At 42.8% G+C, this 13,829-nt stretch overlaps 1 protein-coding gene across 4 annotated transcripts in view; it reads right to left on the reverse strand.

Moving 5' to 3' along the window:
- The window catches only part of EFL1 (elongation factor like GTPase 1), a 342,928-nt gene that overhangs the window by 294,987 nt on the left and 34,112 nt on the right, over window positions 1-13,829 (reverse strand). For all 4 annotated transcript variants that reach the window (XM_056572137.1, XM_056572135.1, XM_056572138.1 and 1 more), the window contains 2 exons: window positions 6,473-6,549; window positions 6,237-6,373 (listed from right to left, as the gene is read on the reverse strand). In XM_056572137.1, the coding sequence (XP_056428112.1) occupies window positions 6,237-6,373; window positions 6,473-6,549 (214 nt within the window). The remainder of the gene's footprint in view (window positions 1-6,236; window positions 6,374-6,472; window positions 6,550-13,829) is intronic.

Raw genomic sequence — 13,829 nt, forward strand, 5'->3', positions numbered from 1 at the left:
AAAAAAATCTTAATCCTTCCAGTACTTACTAGCTGCTGAATACTACAGAATAAATTATTTTTTCTTTTTGGAACACAGTGCCCTCTGCTGACATCTCTGTCCATTTTAAGAACTGTCCAGAGTAGGAGAAAATCCCCATAGCAAACATATGCTGCTCTGGACAGTTCCTAAAATGGACAGAGATGTCAGCAGAGAGCACTGTGCTCATGATGTCAGCAGAGAACACTGTGTTCCAAAAAGAAAATAATTTCCTCTGTAGTATTCAGCAGCTAATAAGTACTAGAAGGATTAAGATTTTTTAATAGAAGTAATTTACAAATCTGTTTAACTTTCTGGCACCAGTTGATTTAAAAACATTAAAAAAAAGTTTTCCAACGGATTACCCCTCTAATGTGCAGGTACAAGGACACCTAGGAAATAAATAGTGATCATAATATAAAACATTATAACTTGTTCTTCAATAAGGGAATCTCTCGAGGGGCCACAAAAACAATGAACTTTAGGAAGGCAAAGTTTGATCAACTCAGAGAAGCCCTTAACAATATAAAATGGGATAATGTCCTCAAAAACGAGAATACTGACACTAAATGGGAGACTTTTTAAAATATCTTAAATTCTCACTGTAAGATGTATATACCTTATGGGAATAAAAGGGTCAGAAATAAAAGAAAACCAATATGGATGAATAAAAATGTTAAGGGGGCAATAAATGACAAAAATAAAGCATTTAAACTACTAAAACAGGACAGCAGTGAAGAAGCATAAAAATAGATAGAGAAAAATGTAAAATACCGTATTTATCGGCATATAACACGCACTTTTTAGGCTAAAATTTTTAGCCTAAAGTCTGTGTGCGTGTTATACGCCGATACACCCCCAGGAAAGGCAGGGGGAGAGAGGCCGTCGCTGCCCGCTTCTCTCCCCCTGCCTTTCCTGGGGTCTAGAGCGCTGCTGTCGGCCCTTTTCACCCCCTGGTTATCGGCGCCGCTGCCCGTTCTGTCCCCCTGACTATCGGTGCCGGCGCCGACAGCCAGGGGGAGAGAAGGGGCAGCGGCACCCATTGCCGGCGCCGCTGCCCCGTTGCCTCCCCCCATCCCCGGTGGCATAATTACCTGAGTCGGGTCCGCGCTGCTCCAGGCCTCTGTCGTGCGTCCCCGGCGTCGTTGCTATGCGCTGAACGGCGCGGCGCATGACGTCAGAGCGCCGCGCCGTGCATAGCAACGACGCTGGGGACGCACAACGGAGGCCTGGAGCAGCGCGGACCCGACTCAGGTAATTATGCCACCGGGGATGGGGGGAGGCAACGGGGGCAGCGGCTTCTCTCTCCCTGGCTGCCGGCACCGATAGTCAGGGGGACAGAACGGGCAGTGGCGCCGATAACCAGGGGGTGAAAAGGGCCGACAGCAGTGCTCTAGACCCCAGGAAAGGCAGGGGGAGAGAAGCGGGCAGCGACGGCCTCTCTCCCCCTGCCTTTCCTAGGGGTATATCGGGGTATACACGCGCACACACGCACCCTCATTTTACCATGGATATTTGGGTAAAAAACTTTTTTTACCCAAATATCCTTGGTAAAATGAGGGTGCATGTTATAGGCCGATGCGTGGTATACCCCGATAAATACGGTATGTAAAATACAGATAAAAGCCGCATATATAGACAGAAAGACTTATTGCCAAAGAGAGTAAATCTAACCCCAAAATGTTTTTTAACTACCTATATAAATAGCAAAAAGGTTAAAAATGAAAGTGTAGGCCCTTTAAAAAATGATGAGGTAGAAATTATAAACAGGGATCAGGAAAAAGCAAATACCGTATATTAAACTAATTCTTCTCCACTGTATTCAGTAAAATGCCAGCAGTGAAATACAGTGACAAAAGTTAAACTCCCCAGTACAGGGCACCTGTCTAACCCAGGAAGAAGTACAGTGCCGCCTACAAAAAAATCAAAATAGACAAATCGCCAGGTCCAGATGGCATTCACCCCCGTGTTCTAAAGGAATTAAGTAATGTAACAGACCCTATTTTTAATATTCAGGGACTCTATAGTGACAGGGACTGTTCCCCAAACTGGCACATGGCAAATATGGTGCCAATATTTAAAAAGGGGACAAAAGGTGACCCCAGGAATTGTAGACCTGTTAATTTAACCTCCATTGTATGTAAATTGTTTGAGGGTTTTCTAAGGGATGCTATTTTGGAGTATCTTGATAATAAATAAATGTATGACTCCATATCAGCATGGCTTTATGAGGGATCGGTGCTGTCAGACTAACCTGGTCAGCTTTTATGAGGAGGTGAGCTCCAGACTGGATCAGGGGCAATCGCTGGATGTCGTACATCTGGATTTTTCCAAAGCATTTAATACGGTGACACTTAAAAGGTTGGTGCATAAAATTAGAAGCAATGGGCTGGGGGAGAATGTGTGTAAGTGGGTAAGTAACTGGCTCAGTGATAGGAAACAGAGGGTGATTATTAATGGTACTAATTTTGATTGGGTGACTGTTACTAGTGGGGTACCACAGGGGTCCGTCTTGGGTCTTGTCCTATTTAAGTATTCATTAATGACCTTGTAGAGGGGTTGAATAGTTAAGTAGCAATCTTTGCAGATGATACTAAACTCTGTAAAGCGGACAGTGCACTGTTACAAATGGATCTGGATAGGTTGGAGATTTCGGCTGGGAAGTGGCAGATGCGGTTCAACACTGATAAATGTAAGGTAATGCACATGGGGAAGAAAAATCCGGACTGGGATTATCTATTAAATGGGAGCACACTTGGGACAACTGATGTGGAAAAAGACTTAGGGGTCTTAGTTAACAGTAAATTTAGCTGTAGTGACCAGTGTCTGGCAGCTGCTATCAAGGCTAATATAATCATGGGGTGCATCAATAGGGGCATAGATGCCCACGACAAGGAAATAATTCTACCACTATACAAATCACTAGTCAGACCACACATAGAATACTGTGTACAGTACTGGGCACAAGTGTACAAGAAAGATATAGTGGAGCTGGAGAAGGTTCAAAGACGGGCAACCAGGGTAATACGGGGAATGGGAGGACTACAGTACCCAGAAAATTATCAGAATTAGGGTTATTTAATTTAGAAAAAAGAAGGCTTAGGGGAGACCTAATAACTATGTATAAATATCTCAGGGGACCGTACAGAGATCTCTCCCATGATCTATTTATACCCAGAACTGTATCTAGAACAAGGTGGCATCCTCTACGTTTAGAGGAAAGAAGGTTTCTACACTAGCACAGACAGGGGGGTTCTTTACTGTAAGAGCAGTGAGACTGTGGAATTCTCTGCCAGAGGGGGTGGTCATGGTTAACTTGGTAAAAGAATGCATTTTTGGAGAATAACATTACATGTTATGTATTCTAGATCAATAGGGACAGAAGGTTGATCCCTATAGGGACAAGGTTGATCCAGGGATCTATTCTGCCATATTTGGAGTCGAAAAGGAATCTTTACCTCGCGTATGAGGGTTTTTTGCCTTCCTCTGGATCAACTCAGCAGGGACTCATTAGGGTTATAGGTTGAACTTAATGGACTCTGGCCTTTTTTCAACCTTATGAACTATGTTACTATGTTTTTCTGCGAACCCTTCCACCGAAACTGGGGTACTGGAGTGCGGCCGATTTGATGGGCGACCCTCAAGCAAAAGAAAGTCTGACTGACTAACATCAGACCCATGTACCTGCAGGGGACCCTCTTCCAAATTTCTCCCACCAGCAGTAAGGTACTGTAAACCCCAGCCATGCACGCGGCAGCCCAGGGATGGGAAACCGGCTGCATTGGAAACCGTGCAGACAACAGTCTGGCTGAACGAGTACACCTCCAGGTGCTGGCCAAAAAGGAACAACAGTCATATCACCAATCACTGTGTCACCTTGGTCGCAGGTGGGAGGACGGGGAGGCCTAGAAGGCAGGGATAGAATCCCTGCCACCCTGGGAGATCGGGGGAGGCTGAGGAGCCATGGATGGTATCCCCGTCTCCCTGTAAAGGGTCCATAGGACACGTCAGGGAACTTCTTTGGACACCGTGCACTGGTAGTGGGGTACTGGAACTCCAGCCGCAGAGACATCAGGCATGTGAGAAATGACAGGCGGTGGAGGAACCACACAGACCACTGTTTGGCTTACTGTTATGGGTCTATAGTATGCAACAGGACACCTTGCACTGGCCGCACTGAGATCGGTGACCTGTGAAGGAGAGAATCATAGTGTATGCACACGCCAAGAAACCTCCCCTGATGGATGACCGTCGGAGGAACCCCGAAAAGGCCCTAGGTGTCCACCAGGAACACAAAGGCCCTGTAAGGGCACCGGACCAGAGCAGTGTCCCGATAGGGAGAGACTAGGACCGGCTGTGGGCACAGTAAACATGGAATGGTTTGCAGCGTAAAGGGAAACCAAGCACGGAATGTAACCCCGGATTCTCCAGGGACCACGTAACAGCCCGCCACCACTGTTCACACATGCTCCCTCACAGAGTGAGAACTCTGCATAATTAGGTATGGCAGAGGCATAGGGCAAAAAAACATTGTGCAGATAGCGCTATATGGGAAAAAAAGGCAGACCCTATATACAGTACCAGAAAAGGACCTAGCAAATATTAATCTGATAAAAATAGATATTATGGGCAAAAAACTGTAATAGCTATGAGCTGCCACAGAGGGAGCGACAAAAAACACAATACCATTAACAGCCGCTAGAGGACGTTTTCCAGTCAGAGAAATTTTTTTTTTTTTTTTTTATAAACCTGGCGTGGGACGGTCAGTATCTGTGTCCCCCAATGAAGAGCGAACAAGAAAAATGAAAACACTTCTGCTAGGGCTCTGTGTCAACTTTTCCTTGCAAGGCAATTGCAGTAAAACTGTGTCACACAATACCAGGGTTCCTCTGGAAACGGAAATACTGCGATTCTAACCCACTTATATGTCATGATCCTAGCAGGTCTCAGTCAGCAGTGAGACCAGATGCGATCAGATATGCCAAGTTGTTGAGCAACATGTCAAAAGTAGTTTTGACAGTAATGCTTTAAAACGCCACAAAAGGTAGCAGTGTAGCCATGATCAAACAGGAGCAGCTGGAATATTTCTTTAAAAGAGCTAAAAGCCATATATACTTGGTTTCAGCACTGAAAAGTATAACATATAACATCAACTGGCTCCAGAAAGTTAAACAGATTTGTAAATCACTTCTATTAAAAAAAATCTTAATCCTTCCAGTAGTTATTAGTTGCTGAAGTAGAGTTGTTTTTTTCTCTGACAACAGTGCTCTCTGCTGACACCTCTGCTTGTCTCAGGAACTGTCTAGAGTAGGAGCAAATATCCATAGCAAACCTCTAATGCTTCGGGGACAGTTCCTGAGACAAACCATAGGTGTCAGCAGAGAGCACTGTTGTCAGAAAAAAAAGGACAACTCAACTTTAGCAGCTGATAACTACTGGAAGGATTAAGATTTTTTTTTTTTTTAACAGAAGTAATTTACAGATCTGTTTAACATTCTGTAGCAGGTTGATATATAAAAAAAATTTTTCCTGAAAATCAAAGTGTCCTAATAGAAGGTGCAATTAAAACATAACTTTTACTAAATATTCCTCATAAAAGCTCCAAAATAACAAGTGAGGTGTGTATGGTAAAACCCAAATAGCCTACTACTATTAAATACGCTACATATTTAATAAGAGACAGTAATTGTTCAAAATATGGCATATAAAACGTATCTTACAGTAAATTAGTACATCACATACCCTCCCCAAAACAGAGACTTTAGAGCATCTTATATATGTAACCATAGTTATCCCAACAAGTTTCAATCACCAGGAGTAGTGAAGTCATCAGGGATATAACTATTGGGGGGTAAGGAAGGTGGGATGTGGTGTCACAGGCTGTGCACTCGGCTGCTAATCCACCAGTCCAACCTATAATTGGCCAATGCCATAAACGATATTAGCAAATAGTGCTCCGTTACGTAGCACCAAAGGATATGTATCCGTATCTGTATCCGTTCATATTAATCACTGGAAGGTGTTCATTAACAAGTCCCCGTTCCAATGTCTGTTAGAAGCGGACATTGTGTCTGGATGAGCTATGCGTACCTGCAGTGGCAGGGAGCCAAACAACCTGGCTTCTGCGCACGCTCATGCTGCTGAAGAACAGAAACAAGGAGCTACTGAGGACATCCTATAGATATCCAGTGGTCATATAGTAACTATAAAAAGGATACTGAGCACAGCCTGGGATATAGGAAGCCACTGACTGCAAATCGCATTCACATGAACCTTTGGGTCCGAGTGCCGGGATTCTCGAGCGCTGATTTTCAACCCCAAAGAAGAAACTATTTTGTCAATTTTCTCTTTCTCCCTAGGAAACAGAACAATAAATAGCAGTAGTGTATGCACAGTGTATTAACTTGTAGACACACATATATACAGAGACGTATAGCTCTGGGGCCTCACTGACCTTTTCATAACGGCATCGTAAAGGCTCCACATGTTATCCAGGATGAGCTGCACAAATAAAGGTTTCTTTCCTTTGCTCTGCACAATAAAGAAAAATACTCCTTTAAATTAAGCATTACCGAATGTGCCGAGGGAATTGGCAGATAAACAGCAGCGGCAAACAGCACTATACATATTATATCAGAAGGAATGCACAGCGATAAATAATAAGACCGGCAAAGTTTACACTGATATCATTGGCAACACAAGATAGGAAGGAGTAATAATAATGAAACATACCCACAGGACCTTTATTCCTATGCACAACAGTCTAATTGTTCTGGCTTATCAATGTAGTAAAATAGCCTACATTAACACAAGTTTTTTAAATAGTCTTCTATTTTATTTATTTTTTTAAATACCATATATACTCGAGTATAAGCAGACCCGAATATAAGCAGAGGCCCCTAATTTTACCCCAAAAACCCAGGAAAAGTTATTGACTCGACTATAAGCCAAGGGTGGGAAATACATCATCCCCCCGTCATCATCCAGACCCCCGTCATCATCCCCGCCTTCATCATCACCGCCTGTCAATCCCTTCATCAGTGGTCTTCAACCTGCGGACCTCCAGATGTTGCAAAACTAAAAGTCCCAGCATGTCCGGATAGCCATCGGCTGTCCAGGCATGCTGGGAGTTGTAGTTTTGAAACCTCTGGAGGTCCGCAGGTTGAATACCACTGCGGCCATCGTCATCATCTTGACCCCCCCCGACCCCCTCCCCCCCCCCCATCATCACCGCCTGTCAATCCCGAAGCGCGGAGAAGAGGCCTCACCCCCCCCCCCCCGTTGAAAATGGACAGCCCGCAACGGCTTATCCTCCCCACCGGACGGTCCCTGCAGCATAGATGGCCCGGACCAGCTCACCCTAACTTCCCGCCGAGGGGAGGTGAGTGCAAAACAAAAGGGGGGGGGGGGCTGGTTGATGACGAAGGCCGCTGTGGTCTTCAACCTGCGGACCTCCTGAGGTTTCAAAACTACAACACCCAGCATGCCCGGACAGCTGATGGCTGTCCTGGTTTGCTGGGAGTTGTAGTTTTGCAACATCTGGAGGTCCAAGATCACTGATGAAGGGATTGACAGGCGGAGAGTTCACTCGAGTATAAGCCGAGGGGGGGCGTTTTCAGCACGAAAAAATTATACTCGAGTATATACGGTAAACGCTTACAGTAGAAGGCCCAGGCTCCTCTACCCATATAATAACAGTACCTGCCTATGCTCTGGCCTTGTCAGCACACCACTGAATGTTTATACATAAAAACATGCACAATTTGAAGTAGATGTTCTGATGCTGATGTCATGCCAGATGTTACAGAAAATCTGCAGCATTTCTGCAATGAGTAGACCCACCCTTAGCCCTCCCATTTGATCCGGGTCCTGGATGAAGCAGTGAGCGAAACATCAGGTTGAGAGTGTGGCTATGTAGGCTATTCTCCCACTGGGGATTTATGTCTGTTCATTTATAATTTATACTTGATATTTCTGTTATTTTATTTTATTATTTGGTCACGCAAATTGTGTTAACTTTGTGGCTTATGCCACATATCTCTAGGGGGGATAATAATATGCCTTCTCTTGTATTTTGCTCTATGTAAATTACTTTAGCCACCGCTTGTAGTTCTGGTCCACTGCGGACATCATTAATATTTTGTATGTGATTTTAATATTGTCTAGTCTTATATGCTTATTTGTATCAATAAAATATATCCTTGATCTGTAAACGTATGTATTCTTTTTGCGAGTTTACTTATGTTAACGTTGATTCAGTGACTACATTGGGGATTAGTCTATGGTTTACATTTTCTTTGTATTAGCAAAAAAAAAAAAAAAAAAAAAAAATTTAAAATATAAAAAGGAAAAGTAAACGAAAAAAACCCTGAAAAAAAAGGCAGTTTCTCTTAACTGAACTGCAATTCTTATAGCCTCTCATTTGTCATGTGGCACTTAAGTATTAAATTATCATTCATCGGAATCTTATTAGGTTTTCTTAACCATCTGTAATGTGGCTGCCCAGTCCGGTACCTAATTCCCCATTATTGTAATCATTAGCATTAATGCAGCTGTCATGTTGTTACACTGAGATGTACTGTAGGGCAATAAGCCAAGCGGAAAATACCGGAACTTACATACACAGAATATTAAATTATAAACTAATGAGAAGCACTTAAAGGAAGCTGTTCTCACCTGGCAGTAGTGGTGCAGCTTACAACAGCGCAACTACTGCAAAAAACAAGCAAAAATAAAAAAGTGGGGGCAGAAAGCATATCTTCGCAAGTGTTCCTTTGGTTGACAATACATTGCAATGGTTTCCTTAGGATCTTTTTATAGAGGGGGGGGGGGGGGGGCGGGGTGCTTAGTGTCTCCTAATGTAACTTTCTCACCCAATCTTCAGACCAAGTGTGGAATGACGCAACTACATGCTGGGCAGCCATATTGTCAAGTTAACCATACAATGCCCGGTGAGATTTGCTAGAACAAAACCTGTTGTGTCTCTAAGCCAATTATGAAGATTAGTCAGAAGAGTAATGACAATTTAAAGAAATTACTATTGAAAACTATGTTGCACTCAAGTTTTTCTTAAAGGGGTACTCCACCACTAGACATCTTATCCCCTATCCAAAGGATAGGGGATAAGATAATCGTGGGAGGTCCACAGCTGTCACGTCCCCTCCCATAGACATGAATGGAGGGGGAGGGGCATGATGACGTCACGACCACAGATGCCCAAACCCAGCGTTCTGAAGATAATGTTCAGATTGCCGGGTGATTCCATAGCGTGAACATACACAGTTCTCTACAGTTACCAAAACATAAGGCTCCTTTAAACTATGAGCATTCATCCGTTATTAAACAACAGTTTTCTGTGTAAAAACGGATGTATAATAATGGATGAAATAACGGGTGCTAACGGCTGAATAACTTCCGTCAAAATAACGGGCATATTCATCCGTTAAGACCCATTATAACATCCATCATGTACTACTCCCATCATGGAACAGACTTTTTTCCATGATGGGAGTAGTAATTCCCCGGCTGCGGGAGTCTGCAGACAGCTGGGGAGGCTACATTAGTGTTTGTACTACAACCTCCATCATGGAACAGAGTCTGTTCCATCATGGGGGTTGTAGTACACAGGCTGAGGGATTGATCACACCGGGTCTCACTTCTGATCAGAAGTTATTAGGCAGGGGAGCGGGTGGCATGGTCCGCAACCCTGCGATGTATCAGTGTGTTTTTACTTTCATTTTTAAATCCTCCGCAGGGAGCCCTGAATGTCCGGTACTGAGGAGCCAATAAGGGCTCTGTGCGTTTTTTTTCTTTTTTTTTTAAATGAACATTCTGAGTGGCAGCGAGGGCCATATGTATATTAAAAGCGCTGTGGGGTCAAGATATATAGCGTTGCAGGGGGGGGAGCGGACATATAGCCTATATATCTAGCCTCCCCAGCCACCGGCAGATTCTCGCAGCCGGGGAATTACTACTCCCATCATGGAAAGTAGTCTGTTCCATAATGGGAGTAGTCGTAGTCCCTCAGCACTGCAGGAGTCAGCTGATGTCGCCTCTTCTGAGCATGCTCACAAGTAATAACGGATATTATAAACCAGGTGCAAACGGATGACATAAAGGCTCATCCGTCAGCCATAGACTTCAATGTTAAAAATAACGTCCGTTAATTTACCCGTTTGTGACGGAAGAAAAATGATAACGTCCGTTATTGATGACAGGCTATAACGGTTCATAACGGAAAATCAAAAAATCACTTAGACTTGAATGGGATTTTGTAACGGACGTTTAACATCCGCTTTTAAAGCTTTTCTAACAGATGTTTACAACGGATCTTTATAGTGTGAAAGGGGCCTAAGATACTGTGTTACGTCTAGTAGAGGGGGTGGTATTAGACAATAGGATTTAAAGAACACAAAAAGAGACCATCTCTCTTACATATGAACCTCCACATCTGTGCGGCCCTGCCCAAAGATTTTATTTTTATAAATTTTTACAGACATGGCTGTTAGCCATAAATTCCTTTTTGATGTGGCAGCACCTGGGTCCAACAATGCCCCCATTCATATGTTCTCACAATACGGTTTTGCCAAAGTATTTCAGATTTCTCCCGAACTCCAAAATTGTTTCTGCCAGTACCTTACACAGAGCTGTTGCCATTTTAAAATTTCTGTAAAAATGCAGCAAAAATGTGTGCGGTACCGAAACAGTGTCACTAATATGACACCATGTGCGTACAAAGCCTAAACGTCCCAACAAAGGTATAAATGTATATATGACAGGGAGATTATGATGTAGGCCAGTGTTTCCCAATCAGGGTGCCTCCAGCTGTTGCAAAACTACAACACCCAGCATGCCCGGACAGCCAACGGCTGTCCGGGGATGCTGGGAGTTGTAGTTTTGCAACAGCTAGAGGCACCCTGATTGGAAAACACTGATTTAGGTTAAAGGGACTGGTCAGAAGAGGTGACATCATTCAGGGGGTGGTGCATCAGCTCAGAGACAACATCCAGCCAGGTCTTCTGACACAGCAGAGGATAATGCCTTGTCTTGGGACATAGGGAGGAGCCAGGGAGCTGCTGATACAATATCTCATAGAAAAAGACAGGATTACACAACTACCTGTCAGGGGTGAAATACACAAAAGTACGCTGAAATCAGAACAATTAGTGATAACACTATGGCCCTGATTTACTAAGAGTGGAGTGTAGGTTTTGTTGTGTTTTTTGTTGTCCCGACCTTTTTTTTCCCCATGGTACTTACTAATTTACTCCGCTTTTGGAAGCTTTATACATGCTTTAAAGTGTAGGGTTTTCTTCCAAGAAAAATCACATGAATTTCAGAAAAGACGAGCCATTTGGGATGAAATGTAGGGAACAAGCCCCTTTTGTTGAAAACCACTCCCATTTTGTAGTTATTTTTTTTTTACTCTGAGTGATTCTGATCCTGTCAGGCTTTTTCCGTCACACATTCTGTCGCATGGTCCATGCGACAGAATTTAGGCGCAAAACCCGACAAAAAAAGAGTAGGAATCCTGTCAGTAAATTCGGGCCAATATCTGTAAGTTATAGATCTTGGCGGTGATAGTGTTATTTAAAATACAAATTAGTATTAATACAAATAAGTTCTTATCAGCTATTCACAGAATAGGGGATAAGTGTCTGATAGCGGGGGAAGTCAGACGACTGGGACTCCTGCCAGACACCCTGGTGCTCCTCAAGTACGGAGCGACGTCCACTACATGCATCGATTACTGTCAACCACGCCCCTCCATGTATCTCTATGGGAAAGTCAAAGATACACTAGTGCTCTCCAATAGAGATACATGGAGGGGGCTTTGCGCTGTGGTCGGAAGTAATCTGTGCACAGAGCAGAGGTGGCTCTGAGAATGAGGAGAGCAGGGGTGCAGGGCAGGAGATTGCGGGGAGGTCTTAGCGGTCGGACTCTCCGCGTTAAGACACTTATCCTGTATCCTGTGGACAGGGGATAACAACTTAAAGGGGTACTTCAGTGGCAAACTATTTTTTTTTTTATTTAATTGTCGCCAGAAAGTTAAACAGATTTGTAAATTACTTCTATTTAAAAACCTTAATCCTTCCAGTACTTATCAGTGCTGTATACTACAGAGGAAGTTGTATAGTTCTTTTCTGTCTAACACCAGTGCTCTCTGCTGACCCCTCTTTCCATGTCAGGATCTGTCCAGAGCAGGAGCAAATTCCCATAGCAAATCTATTCTGTTCCGGGTAGTTCCTGACATGGACAGAGGTGTCAGCAGAGAGCTCTGTGGTCAGACAGAAACATTTTAAAAAGAAAATAACTTCCTGTGGAGCATACAGCAGCTAAGTACAGGAAGGATTACGATTTTTAAATAGAAGTAATTTACAGATCTGTTTAACTTTCTGGCACCAGTTGATTTAAAAAAAAAAAAAAGAAAAAAAGATTGTTTTCCACCGGAGTACCCCTTTAAGTACCGGAGATCTCCTTTAATCCCTTGCAGTGAGACAGTAAGAGCAGGGAGCCAGGAAGAGAAGCATCCAGCCACACGCTTTTTCTGATTTGTACTAGTGATCAGTGGGGGGTGCAAACATCCAGACCCCGACTGATAAAAACGTTTGACATATCAAAAGTCTTTTGAAAGGTCATTAATGCTTTAAATAAGACTTGTCATTTGTAAACTCATTCCTCATGAAAAAAACTTTAGAGTGCAGATTTTAGTTATTCCAACTGGAGAGGAATCAACAGATAAAAATGGACATAACCATTCTCCCTGTCAATTGGCCATGTCCCTACAAACAGAGCTGACAGTCTTTTACTATGCCCGCCTTGTTAACAAGGAGACTGGTAACGCCACACTGTCAATTTATTGCTATATCTTCAGCAGGAATAACAATGGAATAGCATAAGGAGATCAGAATATTAATGTAGAATGGTAACCAATACAAAGAAATGTGAGATGAGAAAGTGTCTTTAGTTAAGTGTTCTAATGTTTGTCAGGATTATTAGGTGTAATACACCTAAACACCATCAGTCACTAAGTATGAAGGAGAATCCCCCACATAAATCCAGGGTATACACCATTGTGTGTTGTTTGTGTTCAATACGGTTTTTCCTGCTCAGACCTAGAATTGGGCTGCAGGCCACAGAAATGAGAAGTCTCCATGGAAAACATTAGCATTGCTATTTTTACCAGTATAGTGACAGAGGCCATTTACAGGAGTCATCAATCACCAGACATTTAGCTCTCAGGTTTTATTAGCTATGGTTGGCTCTCGGAGAAACCATTAGTTAGGAGAGAAGAAGGAAAAGAAAATACTTAAATATATGTCAGTCATCTATGACCAATATTTGACAACACTCTCGCTACAATTAAAGAGAAAATAAAAAAAACAATAACCAGTGAAAGGGCATAATATTAGAACGTTAACTCACAAGACCAAAGGAAATGTATCTAATAAGACACATGACCCTTGTGCTAAACAATTTTTACAAATTTGAAAAAAAACAAATAAGACCCTGAATTATAACATAAGAAAGTCTATTATTATACCTCCATACCTATATACATTGCTCAAAAAAAATAAAGGGAACCTTAAGATAACACATCCTAGATCTGAATGAATAAACTAATTGTATGAAATACTTTTGTCTTTACATAGTTGAATGTGCTGACAACAAAGTCACACAAAAATTATCAATGGAAATCAAATTGATCAACCCATGGAGGTCTGGATATGGAGTCACACTCAAAATCAAAGTGTAAAACCACACTACAGGCTGATCCAACTTTGATGTAATGTCCTTAAAACAATTCAAAA

Source organism: Hyla sarda, chromosome 4, assembly GCF_029499605.1.
Source record: "Hyla sarda isolate aHylSar1 chromosome 4, aHylSar1.hap1, whole genome shotgun sequence".
Lineage (NCBI taxonomy): Eukaryota > Metazoa > Chordata > Amphibia > Anura > Hylidae > Hyla > Hyla sarda.